The following is a 20,890-nucleotide window of genomic DNA, read 5'->3' on the forward strand; positions in this document are numbered from 1 at the left end:
GTGACGACAGAAAAGGCCTCAATATTGTAAAACTTTAATTTCATGGCATTAATATAATGAATGTGAGCACACAAGCTATCAAAACAAAAATAATATCTTTTTTTTTTTTTTTACACAAAATGAAATGAGCATGAGCGGCGAATAACCACTTTGGAGATGATGACTGATGATTAAAGCCCAAAAACAGGACTGATGGGATGAAGGGGGGCGTCTCCAGGCCATCACGGTCTCAGGAGAACCTCTGCTGGACTGTCAGTCCTGTTTTTGAACTGGGCTGTAGTGGGCTGTAGCTGGGTCTGATTATAATTTGAAACCACTCTAACACCTCTCTCCAGGATCGATCGTTAGCATGACACAACTGACTCCACTGATCTCCATAAAAGTGCACATTCATGCTTGTACTGCGCCCCAGGTCCGCCTGGGTTACAGGTTCTGACAGCACTGCAGCTTGCTCCCCCTCTGGCCGTCGGTGGTGGGCGGCACGCTGATGTCCACCACGTTGTTTCCCGGGGACTCGTCGTGGGCAGAGCGCTCGGCGATCTGTTTCTGCGAGACGATGCGGTAGATTTCTGTTTTTTGAAAAAGATCGAATTGGAAAGGAGTTAGCTTCAGATTTGGAACAAGATCGGCACGATCAGCTGCAGTAAGCAGCTGAGATTTATATTTAGCCCAATATCACATTTTTAAGAGTTGTAAACAACTATAGCATCTACGCCTGGCTCGTTCCAGTATTTGGGGTGTTTTATCATAATATATACTTTAAAAATTGTACACACAAACCTCTACTAAGCAGGTAGAGACAACAGGTCACTAACCCATCACGGGACACCCACTATCACACTCAGTTAAGCATCTTTATCAACCTAACGTGCATGTTTGTAGCCCGAGGGAGACGGATGTACCCATAGAAAAGCCACACAGACACAGAAACAACTTCCAGAATTCCCTGTGTGGGTTAACAAGTACACAGTCCTATATATCTGGTGGACGCATCATTGCCTTCACTTGTTGCTCACGACTGTAACTTACACAGGCATTATGGCTTCTGCAAATGTAGCTCTGAATGACAAATGTGTTCCAAAGTGCAACTAATTCACATGCTAACAGATACAGGTAGTATCTGCAAGACATATGCAAAGTGTACATTTTATCACACCTACATGTAAATGAATCAAACACTGTGCAGGTAATTTATAATACATGGCTTTTACTGTTTATATGTATGTATGTGGCTACATCTATCCAATAAACAAACTTAGATATCATGCGTAACTGCAACACAACAACAAAATGGAACAAATCTATAATCTTAGTATGATGTGTGGTCAACATTGCTTTGTTTTGGTTTGTTTTTGCTCACAAGCATACCTGTCAGGATGTTCTTGAAGGCTTCTTCAACATTTGTTGAATCCAAGGCAGACGTTTCAATAAAAGACAGATTGTTCTTCTCTGCAAAAAAAAGATTTTTTTTAAACATCTGGAATTCTGGATATTTATAAAACACTTACAAACCACAAAGAGTCCTCAAAAAGCCATAGCATCTGCAGCACGTGTGGGCTGTGGTTAACCTACCGGCGAACGCCCGCGCCTCGTCTGTGGGCACGGCCCTGAGGTGGCGGAGATCGCTCTTGTTGCCGACCAGCATGATGACGATGTTGTTGTCGGCGTGGTCCCGCAGCTCCTTCAGCCAGCGCTCCACGTTCTCGTACGTCAGATGCTTGGCTATGTCGTAGACTAAGAGCGCCCCCACCGCTCCTCTGTAGTATCTGCAACGGCGTGGGCACAACCATTTAGGCCGTTTCTCATCAATCTTTTAGAGATGCCATCTTGTCTGGCTCCAGGGCGTCTCCTTCTGATAATATTTGTGTTCCAAGCTGAAGTGACAGCACGGATCCCAAGAACTGAATCGCTGTTCTAGAGTCAGAGGATCTATGGTGGCAGTTAAAGAACAAAATCGACTTTTCCACCACTGCTCTCCCAAGAACGTCTACTCCAGATGTTTGTATCTGTGGATAATTAGCCCTGGAATGTGAAGTGTCGTTTCTATACTGTAAACTTGATATTAGGGTTTCTAGTTAAGTCTGTTTGTCCTTTCTGGGCCACTGTAGAGACAGGAAGTTAAACATTAATGTCTCCCATGGAGGAGGACCCAAATCACAAATGTTATTCTCAAGAGAAGAAAATGACAGTATGAACACCATAAAACAGTTTTTTGACGCTTTATCATTACAAATAGCTACAACAGAGTGAGTTTCATCAATGCCGGGAGGGATTCTGTGGCCACGCTGACCTGCCGAGAGCAACCAGGAGATAAACTCACGCTGAGGTGATGGCTCTGTAGCGCTCCTGCCCCGCCGTGTCCCAGATCTGAGCCTTTATCGTCTTGCCGTCGACCTGAATGCTGCGCGTGGCGAACTCCACCCCGATGGTGCTCTTACTCTCCAGGTTGAACTCGTTCCTGGTGAATCGAGAGAGCAGGTTGCTCTTCCCAACGCCCGAGTCCCCGATTAACACAACTGTGGGGCGGGAAGAGGGGGAGGAGATGGAAAATGGGATTACAGGATAACAAAAACAACAGAAAAAGTAGAATCAAGTATTAATGTCCGCTTAGTTTTCTTGAAGTTTTCGGCCTTCATAGGCTTTATGGATTTTCTGAAATTAGAAAATATTGAAAAAAGGATGTAAATTGTTAAAACTGGTTAATATATTACTTTGGTGGCCTCTTTTGTTGTCAATAAATAACATTAGAACAGAACTGAAGCGAAATGATCGTTATGATTGATCACCACCAATGTTGGATCAGACCAATCGCCATAGTGATAAGAACATAGGAAGCTAAAATAATGAATGCTGAAATGTTAAGTTCTTATCTCAGGAAGCGAACCCACAGGCTCTTCTGGATGTTGACAGTCAGTACATGAAAAGCAGAAGTTTAATACATATTTCTGACAGCCACAAATGTGGCCCCGACTGTGTGAATTTGGCCATTCGGGTTCTGACCGATGTGACCACAAACGGGCTTCCAAATGGGACCAGAACTGGAGGCTTACAGGTTGGCGGATCAGGCCTGAGCTGGTGTCACAGGACGGCGCTGCTGTGGCTGCAGACTGAGGCAGATCCCTTTTGTTTTCTCGCCGCGCTACACAAAAGGAAATAGAGCTGAACTTTGTCCCTGCGGACATCACTCTGATTCGGGCTGCAGGAAACTGATAACACGCCTCCATCTAAACCTGAATCGACAGTTTCAGGCTGCCTTGCCCTTCCTGTATCGGCCAGGGTAACGCAGACGATGGAGGGAGGGAGAGACACAGACAGAGAGACCAGCTCGCCTCTGGCAGATGCCCTATTCATCCCATAGAGGATACTTTGTTACATCTAAATGGGCCTTTGGCTTCTTCGGGCCCGGGATGTTAATGTGCCACAGGAGCTGATAGCACGATCAAAGGGAGTCATTCTGGACCAGAAGATAAACCTGCCACTGAGTCTTTGCTGCCAGTTTAATATCAAACTCATCTGCTGCCATAACAGCATCCAAACTCACACACACACACACACAGATCTGCCTCACTTTCATTATAATGATGAAGCTTCATCAGCAAAGCTTTATTAATGAAGGCTGAAAGGCCTTAACCTAGACTGTGTGGAACGACTCACAAACATCACAAACGACTTCATCCTTGAGGAAACTGCTCACCGGAGATGGTCAGACCTTCTGTGTGAGTTGATTAAAGTTTAATACAAAGGGTTTAGGGATTATTGTGTTGCATCCTGCATATACAGCTGCAGGCGTTGCAATGACAGCATGTTGTAATAACGCCGAGCGATCATCATCCGGGCAGTTTCCACCAAAAATAAACAACTCTTTCCTCAGTACGTCCAGCCAATAATGACAGGATATGTAATTTAGAGGCATTTTACAGCACAGGTTCGTCTGTGCGACCTCATATAAAAAGAGATTGCAGTCATCTTTCTATTTTCTTTTCTTTTTTTTCTCTTTTTTTTTTTACCTTTGAACAAGAAATCGTACTCATCGTCTCGGTTCCCCATTCTGGACGAGGCCGCTCCGACTCTTGTCCTCTGGAGAAGATGACCGAAGAGTATGGCTCTGAAATGTCGTTCTATGCCAGGAAATATAGGGGAGGTAGGTTTGTGCCGAGACTCTGCGCCAGTTTTGACAGTCGAGGCGAGCTGGCCGCAGACGGGGAGAGCAGCGAACTCTGCAGAGGGAGGGGAGGAGTCCCTGCACCGCGAATACCTTCCAGCAAGGGGCGCTCTTTACTGACATGCCGTCAGAGAACGTCCAGCCTGCAGAAATCTGAATGAAATCCATCTACTTCGGTTAAATTCCACGATATAAATTGACTTGTATTATAATGTTTTTGCGTTCTATTCAATTATGCAAACACAGGACTGTTCGGATTAAAGTGATTAGTTCGTGAATAGATTACTGAAGATAACTGGAGCCAGAGGCAAAGCATTAATATCGGCAAGTTAAAACAGAACATTTTACATCCGTAAAACAAATCATATCGTGGTTCAAAAGGTTTTGCTCAGAGATTACCCGAGGACTGATCACACTGATCCACACCCATAAAGTGCTTAATACAGTATGTAGTATATGGTGTTGCAAAATGCCAATAAAATTAAAAAGCAGACTAAAAATAACTTTTTAAATGGCTGTATAAATATTATTATAATATAATGTGATATCTAATTATTACTAATAATTCTTAGAACAATTTAAAAACAATAATATTGAAAATTATTAAATATATTAATAATAGGACCTGTAGATTGACTCTAAATTCTCATAAATGGTAATTCGGAGTTTATTGATGATCATCGTAAAAAAAAAACGTGATAAAAACGATCAACGAAGGGGGCGTGTCCTGTTCAATATTACCATGACAGCTGGCCCCGCCCAGCAACAAATCCTCTTCGCCTATTGGGCGAGCTTAAGGTCAGCTGCCCCATTGAGGAACCACGTGCGTCTCCGCGTATTTCAAGATCAAGATGGCAGCCTCCGTGTGTCGGTGTTACGAGGTGAGTCAGTCATTCATGTCATTTATATAGATCCATATTCTGGTCGTCCATTTATTTAGTGTTGAGTGCAAGCGAGCGTGGCTTTGCTAGCAGTCTTTTGTTTAGCGTCAGTGTCGTTATAGGGATTTTTTTAGAGAGTTTTGATGACGATTGGGGCCTTGTTGCATCATAATCAGGGTACATTTCTGAACTACATCATCGGCTTCTGATTAATTTGAAGGAGCAGGGTGACACAGCAGGTTGAAATTATAGTAATGGGATAGTCTTTACCTATTCTAACAAGCTTTTTCATCTGCAATGACTGTCTTCGTATATTTTTTGTTGCTTTGTGTAACTGAACATCTCATTCAGTCTTTGAGGCTTCAGCTAGTTCACAAAATCCAAAGACCAAACAAGGAAGATGTTTTGCATACGAATGCAGTATTGACATATTTAGCAGCAGGGTGCAGGAGCCCACACCAAAGCATTTAAACTCTAGATAGAAGATCGGGGGAGGTATAGACCAGCTACAGTACAAATAACAGCCATTCCGTGTGTCCATACTGTATGAAATTACAACAGTTGAAAGCTTTATGTCTCCATGGCAGCTGGTTGGCAGACGTGTGTTAGCATCCTATGCTCGTCCTCTGCTGTCCACCGCGTGGAGGACCGATGCCTACAGTTTACAACAGAGGCCAGGTGCTGCTGTGCAGGTACGCTGAGCTGCCATTTAACACCATGCAGCATATTATGCATGTTTGTTTCTTTTTCATTTTCAAGGGGAGTTCTTGGTAAAAACTTATTTTACCATTTTTAGGGCTGTATCTAAGTGCTCCTGTCTATATTCCTCACGCAGGTCCGATATGCATCGGGTCGTAAAGGCTTCCTGGGGGAGTTTTTGGACAACTTGCGCCAGGAGCTCAGTAAAAACCAAGAGATGAAAGAGAATATCAAGAAGTTTAGAGATGAAGCCAAGAGGCTTGAGGAGTCTGATGCCCTCCAGCAAGCCCGCAAGAAATACGTAGGAGCATCATTTTCAATTGAGTCATAATCTAATTTGCATGTATGAAACAACTTTTGTTGTGTTGTTTTCTTTAAAGAAATCTATTGAGGCAGAGACAGTGAAGACTTCAGAGGTATTCAAGAAGACTTTTGGCTCTCTGTCTGATACCGTCAGGGAGGTAAGAAACCGTCACCTCCTCTCCTTTACCAGTTAAATTCCCCATCATGCAAAGACTCCATAAACTCTCCCTGCATCTGTCCTTGTGTCTACTGTAGGGGCTCGAGGAGGTCAGTCGCACTGATTTGGGGAAGAAGATCAAAGAAGGTGTTGAGGGGGCAGCAAAGACTGCCATGCACTCCGCTGAATCCCTCTCCAAAGAAGGAGAAAAGTTTGGCAAAACCAGTGCATTCAGGGCGATTTCACAGGTCTGGACAGAACACAGCTGTGTTGGTTTGGTCTTCATGGTCCAGCGTAGTTGTCTGACTGTGTATCGTCTCTGCAGAGCGTGGAGACCATGAAGAAGGAGATCGACACGGGCGACGCCGGTCCTTACAGAGCCCCCCCTCAGCTGAGGAAACGAAGCGATTTCTCCTCCAAAGGAGCCGACAGCAGCTCCAGAGTGTTCGAGGCCAATGAGTGAGCAATCTTTGGCACTTAAGTCTGTTTTCTCCTCCTCTGTAAAGCTGTATCCTCTCTTCGTGGCTGTTGTGTCACTCTCCATCACTGACATAACTGTGATGATGGCTGTCCTGCAGAGAGGCAATGGGAGTCGTCCTCCACAAGGATTCAAAGTGGTTCCAGCAGTGGAAGGACTTCAAGGACAACAATGTTGTATTTAACAGTAAGTCAAGCCTATGGATTTATTAGCTTTGATCCTGTAGATGTAATGTTATATAATAGATGAGCTTCAACATATAGATCTTTAATGTTTCCAAGCAACAGGGGGCAGCATAGAGCTGATTCAAGAGCTAAAAGGTCCCAGATGTTTTCACGACTGCAGACTCTTTCCTCTTCGAGAGTGTGACATGTTTGAGGTTATTCTTTTAATGGTTCCTGATTCCCTCAGGGTTCTTTGAGATGAAGATGAAATATGACGAGAGTGACAACGCCCTCATCAGAGCTTCCAGAGCTGTAACGGACAAAGTCACTGACTTTTTAGGTAATGCCCACATCCTATGTTGTATTGATGTTTTGGATTGTCTCTCTGTTTATTACAATAATTTTAGCTTTCTGGTACCGACGTATCGGTTGTGTTGGTTTTCAGGTGGTCTTTTCTCAAAGACAGAAATGTCTGAGGTGCTGACGGAGATTGTAAAGGCAGACCCAACCTTTGACAAAGACTCTTTTCTCAAACAATGCGAGAAGGACATCATTCCTAACATCCTGGAGGTAATATTGCTATTTCTTTTAAGCATTTTAGTGAATTGGGTTGGATGCTTTTACAACATGTTTATTATTTAACAGCTATAATGGGCAAAATGATCTATTTCGTTCCTTAAGCTGCTTGTTGTTGATAACAGTGTCTGTGTCCTTACAGGCTATGATCCGCGGAGAACTGGATGTGTTAAAAGACTGGTGCTATGAAGCGGTAAGTGAAATGCTGCAGGTTTACAAAAACATGACCGATAGAAGTGGGTTTTGGCCACAGATGGTACATTTTGTTACTTTTCTGGGAGTCTTTACCCAAACAGTTAACAGCAAAGGCTAAATGAATTGCAACTTTTTTTGTTCTGTCCTCAGACATACAGCCAGCTGGCCCACCCCATCCAGCAGGCCAAAGGACTCGGGCTGCTTTTCCAGTCCAAAATCCTTGACATTGATAACATTGATGTAGGTGTTTCACAGTGATTCCGTAGCAAATGAACTGCATTGAGCTCTGTTCACGCCGCTCGGCTCATTTGTTTGCAGTTGGCAATGGGAAAGATGATGGAGCAGGGGCCTGTGCTGATCATCACCTTCCAGGCTCAGGTCATTATGGTGATCCGCAGCCCCAAAGGAGACATCGTGGAAGGAGATCCGGTCAGTAAACTCATAGTAGTTACTCCACCCGCAAAGAGAATCCATTCTAATCAGAGTCAGTGAAGGAAGCAAATAACTGATTGTCTGAAATAAGATTAGAACTCAGGCTTATTCCCTGTCTGCTGATGTCATTTGGCATCTATTAGTTCTCATGTATTAGACATCATCCGTATGTTTTTCATGCATTACGACTGAATCTGATGGTAAAAGAATATAATATAAAGAATCAAGACAGTATATTTGTCTGTCTCTTTGGAACTGACATCTTTTCTCCACATCGTCCAGGGGAAGGTGATGAGAATGATGTACGTGTGGGCGTTGTGTCGGGACCAGGAGGAGCTGAACCCCAGCGCAGCCTGGAGGCTCCTGGACATCTCTGCCTCCAGCACGGAGCAGGTCCTCTAGGAGCAGGCAGAGGAACATGGACATGACTGGAAGGCAGAGATATTGGACATTCCTGGGACCACCTACGTATTCTCCCACCTGTAGTTTAACATCTGAAAAGAGAAGAAGAGACTGTACTTGCTCACTGTCTCGTGTCGCCCAGAGGATTCTTGTGGATATGTAAATATTCATCCGGCCAAAGTTATTCATAAGCATGGATCCAAAAACTAGCACACTGGTATCAGTATCTGCTCTTATTCACTTGTTGAATGGACAGAAACTACATTTTTTTCCCAAGGGGTCCAATAAAAGAACCCTGAGCTCCATCATTGTTTCATCAGGCTGTGAGAAGCTCAGCTGAATGGTTATTTTTGGAGTTTTGTGAGCTCTAGATCAGCCCCGCCTTTGCACCATCAAGAGAACGTTGGTGTGTAATAACACGGAGGCTTTGTTGCTCACGGCGTAGCTTTGGCTGCATCATAGGTGCAAAGGTCATCTAGAGCTTCTCTTTAGACCGAAGACACAACCCTTTTCTTTGAGCTCCTGCTTCTTCTGGATCTTGCACTGAGAAGAAACAAAGGTTTTTGATCTGAACACGGGCGAACAGATTTTCTGCTCCAGCAGGTCTCTCTGAACGCAGTTGCCTCCTGATTTAATTGGGTGTTGACCAGGAGGTTGGCCAAGCAGGCTGAGCTGTGGACAAGATATTGATTAGGGCTATAACATGTGGACCAGAGATGCATTAAAGGAGCTTATATAGCGCCTTTTGAAAGCTTACAATAGAACAAATCTATGACTCTGGAGGAAGAACACACAGGGTAGATTATTTTAATACTGCTCCTTAATTCAAAGACCTTAAAACCATCTTACTTTCTGCTGAAAATGCACCACAGTGAGGCTGTTTGGACTGTTGCACATCTGCAACTGCATCCTCAATAAGACCAAACGTGTTGTAGATATTTGTACATAATGAGATGTTCAGCGCTGCTTTAGAACAGGTTTGTTGGTGGGTGGATTCTTGAAGGATTTAAAACGTGAGCTCTGTTTTTAATTATACTGTAAACCTGTTTTGTTTTTTATTCATTATTCTGTGCGCTCATTTTTTAAATTATATTGTGAACCTGTTTCAGCCGTGTTGATTTAAAGATCAGCTCAAGATTCCTGACTTTGGGAGCATTTTTGGTGGCCGAAGCCGCTATTTCATGATCAGGTTCATCCAGACTCCTTCGACGTCAGCAGCTTTGTATGCACTCTGTGTGTTCACGCTCACAAGGGAAAATTAAACTTCATGCTCTGCGTGCACGTGTGTCCTTTGCTCATTTCAAATCTGTCGCGCTTTGATGGATCTCCTTGGATCTGGCCATCGACAGTGGTTGATAAACCTATGGATTTAGTGGTATGTGGGCGATAGATCAGGCTTTTAATAACACGTGCGTGGAGACCCACAAATGTGGCCATTATCCAGCAGAGCTCATCACGGCGCTGTCTGCGCTGATGTACGACTCCAACCTTTGGGTCGCCGAAGGCTTCTCTCCAGGACCACCATGAAACCAGCAGAACGTCACATGATGTTTAAGTGCAGCGCAACGGGAGAACCATTTCTGGGCTTAAGAACATCTTTACGGGCTAAAGATTCAGCCTTGTGGCAACAGCCCCCACCCACCCCATTCCCTCTCTTTGAATCCAAATAAATGGGAAAATGGCCTTGGAGGCATTTGGGCATCTTCCTTTATCAGAGGAACCATTAAAGCACTCTGGCTTACCCACTGAAACAGGCTGCAGGGAACAGTTACATCAGGTTATAATAACATAACATAATATAATATATAATAATAATGAACAAACTTTACACTGCATGTCATCATGTTTACATTGTTCATTCAGTATTTTGATAAGAGCCAAACCTCAGCTGTTCATTTCCTAATTGTTGTATCTATAGCCAACATAATAGGACGAAAAGTAAATAGAAAAGCTATATGTGTGTGTGTGTGTGTGTGTGTGTGTGTGTGTGTGTGTGTGTTTATCAGTGTCAGTTACCTGTGTGTGGTGCAGGTCTCCTGTGGCATTGACCCGCGTCCACCTCCTGCTGTGCAACAATAAGGCTCCAGATGGTGATGCTGGATTTCATAACCTTGGCGGCTGGAGGCTCGTATCAGTTATGACACCACTGGGCGGCCTGTTGGGGCGCCGCTGCGAGATTTGATTACAAGTCCCCTCAGGAGATCGTTGCGATCCACCGACTATTAATTAAACCTACAGGGGGGGTGCAATGTGGCCTCGGGCTGGATGAAGAACAGTCTAAACAGTTTTAATTGTCTCACTTAATGATCTCGCAGTGAGCTTCAGCTAACCTGCGTCAGGGGGAACCCTGTGTTCTGCTCCACATTTCCATCATTTATTATTGCTCAGTTCAAACCTGTTAGGCTGTCTGCTAATTAATAATAATTATCAAACACATGATAGATGCAGTGATGCCATAGTTAGAGGTATGTCTGCATCTACAAACTCTACACGATTACATTTGAGAAAGTCATCAGGATGTAGAGGAGTCTGGTGGAGCATCCAGATCATATAAAAAGCACCTGCAGATGAGTCAAAGACGATCCATTGTGGTCTAGTTGACTCTGAATATTGCACCTTAAGTTACAATTTATCACCAGCAAAGAGATATTATGTTGAAATGTGCAATTTTATTACTACAGTTATTGCTATTACTGGTAGTATTATCTGTGAAATATAGCTGCATGTCCACCAGCCCCCCCGGTGTCCTCTTATGTAATTTAAAAGCCACGTTCAGCTTTAGGCGCGTTTTTCTTTCTCTCTAAAAGATTATGTGCGCAGCAGTCTGTACAGGGACGGGGAGGGGGGCGGGGGTGGGGCGGATCCGTCAAAGTGGAGGACTTAAAGCTCCTGACAAAGCAGAAGAAGGAGAAGGAGAAGGTGAAGAGGAAGAGGAAGAGCTGCCGGACGTGACCGAGTTCAGAGCCGAAAGCTGCGCCTGTCGAGCGGGCTGAGTCCGGACCCTCGCTGCCATCATCCTCATCATCCTCACCTCTCCCACATCTCACCTGCGACGGTAAGTCCTGCTCAGGTGCTCCGCGTTTGGAACTTTATGACATGCTGCGATTGCTCGGCATGATTCGACTCGAAACTGCAGAAGTTAAAAACGAGTTTTCGAAAAGTTTTCTGCTCTCCTTTGTTTCAGTTACTGTGTGCACTTTTTCACTATTTCCCCCTTTTATTTGGAGAAGACCTTGACATTTTCCAATCTGCTCTCATAATCCACAATAAATAGGAGGTATTACAGGTATTATTGCCACCACGGTGCCATATGTCTCTCTCTCTCTTTCTCTCTCTCTAGTGACCTGTTCATAAATCCATGACCCGCTGCATCATGATGAAGCCACAACATTGATTTAGCTCATATGTTTATATAGTTTATCTTCAGAAAAAATAATAATTTCCCTCCTTGGGTAGCCTGTAAGCTTCCTAAAGTTTTGAACTGTTTTTCCAGTTGTGCTTGCAATCCTGTGTTGCGCAACTCCTGCTCGGAAACATCGCAAAGGATTTTAATCACGGTCCGTAAAGCAACATTAATATTCTTTGTTGTAGGAATACATCTCAGTTCACGTCCTGAACTTTGTGTTTATTCTTTTTTTGGTCTAAACTTTGTTCCGGCTCTTGTTCCCGCCGACTCTCCGGCTCCATGTGACCAGGGGCCATTTGATAATTGATTCTGAGGCAGGCGGTTTCTTTCATTAGGCCTTTAAGTCCCCTATTAAAGCTTCAATTGGCCCTTCGGTCCCATCACTGGGAGAGTAAGGGGGGCTGTCAGCGGGTCCCTGGGAGGATGAGCGCTGGAGGTGGGGGGGGGGGGGGGGGGGGGGTGGAGAGGGAGCCTCCTGGAATAGAATCTGCTGACTTGGGAGTGCACGACTGCAGGAAACATCTTTCCATTCCACAGCACATTAAAGAGGATCCGGGTGGAGAGTCTCTCTGTGCAAGAGTGCAGCAACTCTCTAAGGGACCCCCCCAGATCGTTTCTACCTCCCTTTATCAGTGGCTGATTTATTTGTGCCGAGTCGGGGTTCTGAGGAGGGGAACAACTCATGTCTACTGTGATTATTAGATGTGGGAAGGTGAGACGGTTTTCTCCGATGGGAAAACCTCCTCCATCCCCCCCAACAGGGGGAAATAATCTATAATCCCTGTCATGCGTTGAGCTCCATGAATCAATCAACCTTCTCCTTTAATCAGCGCCCGTCCCTGCAGGAAACACCCTCTCATGTCTGTCTTTTGTTCAACAGGTCAGGAAGCAGCAGGTCCTGGAGGGGAAATCAGACATCAGATCAAGACAGAACACCTGGAAACAGAGAGTTTAAGGCCTGCAGACAGCGTTTTGGACTAGTGGAACGGATTGTCGTTGCCATAGATTTCCCTCGTGATCCGGTCTTGGCTGACTTTTGAGATATTGACAAACGAGTTGAGTGTCGCTCAGGTCCAAACAGCGTCGCCACCATCTAGTTTAGCTTCTGTTGACAGGGGCACACATGAACTACGGCATTTTCATTTTAATTACCGCTCACTGCAGGCTTCAGCTTGCCGCACAGCTCACCAGGGGGCTAATTTGTACCGATTGTCTTCCCAAACTCACCTGCCCTTTGCTCTGTCACCCAACCACACATTTCAGCATGCGGCCACCCTCCGAGGCTCGCGGTTGCACTCTGCCGTAATCCTGAGCCATGTTTTGGAGGTTCTGAATAACCTACAGCTTCAAATTATTCCAACATGAGCGACACGAATTACTGGGTTGTAGATTATGATCTCTCCTCTCAAGCTCCGCTCGGGTTCCCCAGGGGGCCGACGGTGCTGCAGCCCATGGTGGAGCATTCGGAGCGGGGAACGGCCCTGTGTTTCATCGGACTCCTGGTGCTGCTTCTTCTCTTTCTGCTCGTCCGCTGCGTCCGCATCCTGCTGGACCCCTACAGCAGCATGCCGGCGTCATCATGGACGGATCACAAGGAGGGCCTAGACAGAGGACAGTTTGATTACGCGTTGGTGTGAAGAAGAGGGTTGGTTTGGGGAGCTTTTGTCCTGAATCTTCAATCTCAAAAGCAACATTTAAGATGTCAGTATTGCAACTATCATCATTTCGTAGCTCTGTGATGAATCCCAGACATGAAGCAGAGCTGCAGAGATTATAAGCGTAATGTAAATTAACATTGAGCAGACATAGGAAGAGTTCTGGAAACTAGATTGTGGTGGTTAAGGAGGGGACTGGGAAAAGTTTTTATTAGAAACTGGAAGTTGTTCAGCATTTTGTAACTAAAATGATCCTCAGGTACTTTGCCGAAGCCTGTGTCATTGAACAAAATTACTTTAACCTGCTATTTGTTTTACTCCCCTCCTGAACTTTAAAAGCTAATGTTCATAATACGTAATAATTGATTTGCTGTATTTATTTTTGACTTGTTATCTGCATATCCCCCTTTAAGAGGCTTATGAGGCTCAGTGCAGATGATCACAGCAGTGGCTGAATAAAGTTAGGATTATTAAATGTGCACCAGTTTCCTCCAGTAAATCCTGTTTGCCTTTAGGTTCCTCCCCAGAACAGCAGCCAAATCTGCTCAGCAGTGCCTGTAGAAAATCAATTTAATACAATCTGTTTCATATCAATGAAGCTGTTGCTCCTTGTACTTTCCTCTGTCCTTGTTAGGCTATAGAGTCTCATGAAACATGAGACTCTGTTTCAGGTTATGTTTCAGGTTCCTGAATTCTCTTGCTTGCAAAAATGGCATATTTTCCTACTATTATTTAGAGTTCAGATTTTTAATAAAACCTTTGATGGTAGTTGTGTGTTTCTCTCACTTGGTACACACACACACACACCTGCTTTTGTATAAGGAAGCCTCTGAAATCAATGGAAGCAAGATTTAGGGCTACTGAAATCAATCAAATAATCAGAGACTCATAAACAGACACTGTCAGATAATTTACACAGATCAGCCCTAGATCAGAACACCCCCCCCCCCCCCCCCCCCGCCACACACACACACACACACACACACACACACACACCTCCAAAGCAGACGACAACTGTTTATCATTTGCCATCACTATAAGATCAATAATAATTAAAGAATTTTAAATATGCTTAACAATTGTATGAATAATTAATCAACATGCAGCTCATTAATGCATTTCTGTCATCTTAAACAAAGTAAAACAGCAATTCAACAATGTTTGATGATTCAGTATTTTTTTACATGTGGAAAAGAAGCTCGACAAATTTCTCAGTCATAATCAACATTTCAAAAATATCGAGAGCTGTGTATATATATATATGCATATACATATACATATTTAAACACACACATATATAATATTCACGCACTTTATTTACTCTGGTTTATTCTCTGCTGCTGCACTAGAGTAAACTCATGGACTTGACAAACTGCGACCTCGTCTGTTCCATTTGAGTACTACAGGCGAGACAACAACCACGGCAATGATCTGGTGTAGTTTTACATTCATAATAATAATTTTTTAATAATTTAAAGAGAAGCAGAACAACTCCAACCGGTTAATAGCGCTAATCTAATTATTGATTATATGTAATCAGCATTTGAATTTGATGACAGGAGTGCCAATTTACTCTTCCATTGATGATTGGTTTAATTATTGATTTAAATGATGTTGAACTAGTTAAACTATGAAGGGTAATGATAGTCTGGTACTTTTTAAAATGTAGATAGTCTTCGCTGATTTGATTACCTCCCCAGAACCTCAATGGCGTTCAGGGAAATACAAACTGGGCGAGTGCGCGCATGCAAATTCATGAGCACGCAAATCGTATCTATTGTAACATGAAAACAAACTCCCGTCTTCCAAACTACTGAATAATCCACTTCTGCCAAGCGTGTATGTCTCCCTCACAAATGTCGCATGGCAATTAAGCATCAGTTAATTGGCATAGCAAGAGGCTGCCTGCTGATCCCCCAAATCACCCGAGAGGGTTGAGGAGAAGGATGGGAGAAAGATCCGCGTTTAGTCCTGTGGACGGTTGCAAATATGCGTGTGGTTAACTAAAGAGGAAATTTAAAATCATGTCATGCCAAGAATGAGGAAATTAATTCGGTGTTCGCCTTATTTTAATTGGATGCATGTCAAAATAGGCAGAAAAAAAACAGAGTAGCATTAAAAACAAGTCATACAACCTTATTTACTCCCCAAATTGACGTAAAACCGAACATGTACATGCATTGACCTGCACTATTCCTTACCTGCACTATTCCTTACCATTTCTGTATATACTGTATATATGTCTTATTTTATTTTATTTATCTTATTCTAGTGTTGTGTTATTTATGTTGAATGTCGCAGCGTCTCACCAAGACAAATTCCTAGCTTGTGTAATACTGTGTATTACATGAACAATGGCAATAAACCTGATTCAATTCAATTCATGTTATTGTCCTGAACACTGCCTGGTCTAGAATAATAAACGCTATTGTTAACATATATATTTAAGCTGACTTATTATATTAATGCCCCAGTTTTAGCCCTGCCACATTTTTGTGTAATAGCGCAGCAACGCTTAGCGACTGCTTTGTTATTATTGCTGCATCGGTGGAGTTAATGTGTTACAAGAAAGGAGGAGACGCCCCAGGTGCTTCATTAGCCGCACACATGTCAAGTTGCATCATGGCGCAGGTAAATAGGTGGCGGAGACCGGAAGTTTTCACAGTAAACTTATAGCTGCTCGTCTGGACCGAGCAAACGACGCGGTTTTCCGTATCAAACGTTATTTTGTTGGGAGGCTCTCTCTTTGTGAATTGGTCTGAAGCAACAATTGTGAATCATTCTTCTTTATACTGGACACATTTAAACCGGAAACGTCTGTTATTTTGAAATTCCAACGCTTTCGCTACCCTTTAACTAAGTTTTTTAACTTTATATTTGAGTTTTGAAGCTGGAGCGGACCTTTTTTTTTCCTTTTGGGATTAATCCCGAGACGCAGCGCAACATAAATAAGACCAGAGGGGGGGAAAAAAAAATCAAAGTTTAAGGCTGATTATTTAGACTGATTTTATTACCGGCTGCCACAGAGCTTTGAGCCAGGTGAGTTCCTGTCCTCCAGCAAATTTGTTAATATTGTCAATATTTCAAGTAGATCCTGGAACATCAGTTAAAATAAACAGATCTGTTCTTTGTTTTCATTCTGTTTATAGCTTACTAAACCTTTAGTATATATGTAAATGGTTACCTGTTTAATGTGGTTGTGCTGTTTATCTTTACTTTTTCAATGTTCTTTGATTGCACAGTTTAACAGTTTATAATGAATGGAAATGCTGTTGTGATTGCATATTTCCCCACTGTTGGGAAAAATCACACCATGTAATTAACTCTAGTCATGTGTACCTGTAAAATTCAGTCTCATGAACAGGCACACACACATTTGCATGCATTGGCAAAATGTGAAACCGTGCTTATCTCCGCCTGCTTAACCATCGTCGCCACCTCTGCCCGTCCACCTCCAGCAGAATGGACCTGCTCCCTGATGTGTGGAGGCGAGAGCTGTGGCTTCCTCCGGGCGTGACCTGGGAAGACATGGAGAAGCTGGCCGACTCTGACCGACCGCTTCCCCGGGACCTTCTCCTCGCTCTGCCCCTCTCACTGGGGTTTGTTGCTCTGCGCTTCCTGTTCGAAAGGTAAAACACACCTGTTCCCTTTGTGCTGTGCAGAACAAACAGGCTCACAGCGATTGGATGATTTACAGGCTCTTATTTCTGCGGTGGTTCCTGGTTAGAATATGTCCTGTCCACTGTGCATCAGCAGCAGCTCCACCGTGAGAGCACCCCAGGGGGTTACTGTGACACTGGAACAGAGGGTATCCTTGTTTTTGTAACCCATCTTTTTTCTTTCTTGCCCCCAGGGTTGTCGCCCCACCCATTGGTGGATGTTTGGGGGTGAAGGATAGAATACTAGCTAGGGCTGCCCCCTCCCCAAAGCTGGAGTCATTTTACACCCAAAGGAGCAGACACCCAACACAGGTAGGTTTGCAGAGGCCTCAGAGGACGTCACACGAGGCCAAACGTGACGGCTTCGGCTTTTAAAAGTTCGCTTCCTCTTTCAAGAGCGACGACGTTTATTTATCGCTGAATCACTGCTGCATTTTCCAGCTACCTCCATTACAACCCCTCTCATGGAGGTCTCCCTCTCATTATTATTTATAGAGTGAAATTGCCAGTTTGATGACCCAGTGTGGCAAAAGCCAGAGACAGATTGAAACCTGGTTCAGATGTCGGAGGAACCAAGAGCGACCCTGTCAAACCAAAAAGTTTGGCGAGGCCAGGTAAGAGTTTTTGTACCTCCTGATGTCCACTGCTGCATTCACTCGTGTTTTTTAAATGTCCCCTGTTTCATCCTGCAGCTGGAGATTCGTGTTCTACCTCACATCCTTTGCAGGTGGACTGGCATGTTTGAAGGATGTGAGTGATGCTCTTAAACATTCTAAACAAACATGAAGGAATCCAAGAATTTAGGTCATTTATTTGTTTTCCAGGCTCCTTGGTTCTGGAATCTCAGGGAATGCTGGGTTCAGTATCCAGTGCAGGTAAAGCAGCCCTTCCCGCGGCTCCTTGCTTTATCGGGTATTTTCAGATGATTTCGACTTATGCCGGTGTTCAACTCCGAGGTCATGGAGCGAGCGCATTACTGGTACTACATGCTGGAGTTGGGATTTTACCTCTCCTTGCTCCTGCGGATCTCTGTGGACGTCAGGAGGAAGGTGAAGGCCAACTTTTCCTGTTTGACAAGTGTTGCGCAACAGTTTGACCTTGAGCGATGGACATTAATGATGGTTTCAGCCTGGTAATTGATACAGCACAGTCGATATTTTTTTTCCTGAGGATTTTGTGTTGTTCTACCAGGATTTTAGAGAGCAGGTGATCCACCATTTGGCCACCATCACCCTGTTGAGTTTCTCCTACTGCGCCAACTACATTCGCATCGGCACGCTAGTCATGCTGCTCCACGACTCCTCCGACATCCTGCTCGAGGTGCCCTGTAATCTGACACCCTCTCCTACTCTGCACCCTGGCTTTATCAGACATGATTTTTATATGTGTATCACACGTAATAAATCCAAAAGGCTCCTTCTTTGGGAACGTGGTGGAATGTCGGCCTACACATCCTGTAGCTGGTACCTGAAATGCTTATGCAACACGGGGGGTGGGGGGTGCACAAAACTAAAAGACACCACAGAGAAATGGTCATGAAATAAATGAATAAAACACAGAATCATTTGTGTTCTTGCAGTCTGCCAAGATGCTCAACTATGGGAGTGGCTGGAGGACCACGAGCGAGGCGCTATTTGTTGTTTTCGCTGTGGTTTTCCTCGTGACGCGCCTCCTAATCTTCCCCAGCAAGTAAGAATTTCTCTTGGACGCCGTCATTTAATGACCTAATGTGGCGCAGGCTCTAAATTCTTCAACATTATTCTTCACACAGAATCATTCATGCCACCTTGGTGCTGCCCATGGAGTTGTTTGAACCATTTGCAGGCTACTACTTCTTCAATGCTATGCTGATGGTGCTGCAGGCTCTTCACATTTTCTGGGCTCGATTAATCCTACACATGGTCTATAAGTTCCTGAAAGGCAACGTGAGAACCTGCAGCAAAACCAAAATGAACTAAAACATCTTCTTTTTATTTACTTAGCGTCATTTGCCAAATCAGAGCACACACTCTGGATTCCTTTTTGGCGCGCCTAAAACATTATCTGCTTCTGTTTACAGCTGGAAAAGGATGAACGCAGTGATGAAGAGAGTGAGGCGGAAGAGGAGGAGGAGGGCGATAAGGGAGAAGAGGGTGATATGGACCGAGATTTCTCTTGGGAGAAAAGAACTCTGAACTCTAAACTCTCAATGCTGACCAGCAGTTGTGTCCTGAATAACTTTGCAAACCACAGAGCATCTTTAACCAACAAAATGCACAAAGCCTAATAATGCCTTTATTATTCTTCCATCATTATCGTTATCCCTTATTATCCATCATTCCTAGATGGCAACAGAATGTTGCAAAACATTAATATACAAAAAACATTTTTGTCAATGTCACTCTTCTTCGCACAGTAACCATATATTTAAGGTTAACGAATGAACAAACAATGTTACTTATATGTGCACAATATGTGCATGTTTTACAATGATTGAAGCCAATAACATTGTCATGCTTTTTATTCATCAATTGTTCCTGTTGAGATTTCTTTTCTCGTCATAACCTTGTGGTTTTGAAAATATCCGTGTCCACTAAATTTAAAATAAAAGCCTACTTTGTGTTACAATTCAAATAGGTTGCTGAGAGTTGGAAACTGGGCAATCCGTGAAATGCGTTATTAGCTCATTACAGGACAATTAAAGGCAGAATAATGTTTGCCCAGAGACTGTTAGAGGTATTGGAGAGGTATTGGAAAGGTTTGAAAGTCGGCCTCTAAGTGCAAATTCGAGATTATATGTATGCACATTTGTAATTAAAAGAATTAATATAAACAACTACCAAGGTTCCTACAAATTCTCATACATCAAATTTATAGACCCCAAAATACAGTTTAGGACACAGATAAATGTGAATTACTGTCACGACATAAAGGACTAGCATACAAGTGTAGGCTTCGTGGAAGCTTTTCTAAATTATAAATGATCAAAGGAACCTCCCTTTTTATTAAAACAAAATCTAAATTGAAGCACATTAAATAACCCATATCTATTTTTAAAGGCTTTAAACAAAAACACATGTTCATTTTGATCTTAAATTCTCCCAACATTTACATGGCACTCTGAACAAATAAACTTTATGTGATGGTTTGTGGTCCACAGCTGTTAGCATCCTGCTTGACACTGCGACGCAATCTCCGCCTCCTCGCTTAGACCCGCCCCCTTCATCTCTGATTGGCTCAATGTTCCGCGCGCTGTGAATACCGGAAATGTGCAAGATTATTTATTACAGTTATACGTTTACAGATGTTACAGTAGCAGAAAACAAAACAATTTGGAAGTAATTCCAGACTCAGACACATTGTTGTTGGATACTAAACAAAAGTTTGTAGATTAAAATCTGGGGGGAAACGCAGCAAAAACCCGAACACACAACACAGATATTGAAGAAAAAAAGACAGGCATACTCGCCGTACCCAACTTTATTCTATTTGCAACAGGGGAATTTTTTTCAGGGTTAAGAAAACTGAGAAGACAAAGAACACTACAAATAAAAATATAACAGTGTACAAACGTTCTCGTACGACATCCCGCATAAAGTAACGCTGCACATGTGAAGCAAATCCTATTTCTGCAGGGTCCTGAACCTGTAGCCTGCAAGTCTAAAGGTAAACTGTTCTTAAGGCAGATGGGAGCCTAGGTGAAAGATTAGTCTACCTGGTGGGTCACACAGCCCGGCTGGAT

At 43.5% G+C, this 20,890-nt stretch overlaps 4 protein-coding genes across 5 annotated transcripts; 3 read left to right on the top strand and 1 right to left on the bottom strand.

Moving 5' to 3' along the window:
• Positions 1 to 18: 18 nt before the first annotated feature.
• Positions 19 to 4,248, bottom strand: LOC101065023 (ras-related protein Rab-11B-like). The gene is made up of 5 exons (XM_003975667.3): positions 4,008 to 4,248; positions 2,321 to 2,516; positions 1,573 to 1,766; positions 1,369 to 1,449; positions 19 to 569 (listed from the first exon to the last, which is right to left on the bottom strand). The coding sequence occupies exons 1-5, from the start codon at positions 4,045 to 4,047 to the stop codon at positions 424 to 426; spliced, it is 657 nt and encodes a 218-aa protein (XP_003975716.1). The 5' UTR covers positions 4,048 to 4,248; the 3' UTR covers positions 19 to 423.
• A 643-nt stretch (positions 4,249 to 4,891) lies between these two features.
• LOC101067507 (mitochondrial import inner membrane translocase subunit TIM44-like) lies at positions 4,892 to 9,730 on the top strand. The gene is made up of 13 exons (XM_003975677.3): positions 4,892 to 5,043; positions 5,631 to 5,735; positions 5,879 to 6,043; positions 6,123 to 6,203; positions 6,301 to 6,450; positions 6,528 to 6,661; positions 6,781 to 6,866; positions 7,092 to 7,184; positions 7,290 to 7,414; positions 7,563 to 7,613; positions 7,766 to 7,855; positions 7,934 to 8,044; positions 8,330 to 9,730. Exons 1-13 carry the CDS (start codon positions 5,014 to 5,016, stop codon positions 8,447 to 8,449), a joined length of 1,341 nt encoding a protein of 446 aa, XP_003975726.3. The 5' UTR covers positions 4,892 to 5,013; the 3' UTR covers positions 8,450 to 9,730.
• Positions 9,731 to 11,334: 1,604 nt separating this feature from the next.
• ctxn1 (cortexin 1) lies at positions 11,335 to 14,278 on the top strand. Its single transcript, XM_029830630.1, has 2 exons — positions 11,335 to 11,504; positions 12,736 to 14,278. The coding sequence occupies exon 2, from the start codon at positions 13,217 to 13,219 to the stop codon at positions 13,490 to 13,492; it is 276 nt and encodes a 91-aa protein (XP_029686490.1). The 5' UTR covers positions 11,335 to 11,504; positions 12,736 to 13,216; the 3' UTR covers positions 13,493 to 14,278.
• A 2,150-nt stretch (positions 14,279 to 16,428) lies between these two features.
• Positions 16,429 to 19,777, top strand: LOC101067286 (ceramide synthase 2-like). Of its 2 annotated transcripts, none has more exons than XM_029830625.1 (11): positions 16,429 to 16,549; positions 16,969 to 17,139; positions 17,364 to 17,481; positions 17,665 to 17,783; positions 17,862 to 17,919; positions 17,994 to 18,044; positions 18,126 to 18,218; positions 18,361 to 18,489; positions 18,749 to 18,858; positions 18,941 to 19,094; positions 19,229 to 19,777. In XM_029830625.1, exons 2-11 carry the CDS (start codon positions 16,973 to 16,975, stop codon positions 19,433 to 19,435), a joined length of 1,206 nt encoding a protein of 401 aa, XP_029686485.1. In that variant the 5' UTR covers positions 16,429 to 16,549; positions 16,969 to 16,972; the 3' UTR covers positions 19,436 to 19,777. The 2 variants fall into 2 exon arrangements, with proteins under 2 accessions (XP_029686485.1, XP_029686486.1); XM_029830626.1 differs by having other exon boundaries at positions 16,972 to 17,139.
• The last annotated feature ends 1,113 nt before the right edge of the window (positions 19,778 to 20,890 follow it).

Source organism: Takifugu rubripes, chromosome 22, assembly GCF_901000725.2.
Source record: "Takifugu rubripes chromosome 22, fTakRub1.2, whole genome shotgun sequence".
Classification (NCBI taxonomy): domain Eukaryota; kingdom Metazoa; phylum Chordata; class Actinopteri; order Tetraodontiformes; family Tetraodontidae; genus Takifugu; species Takifugu rubripes.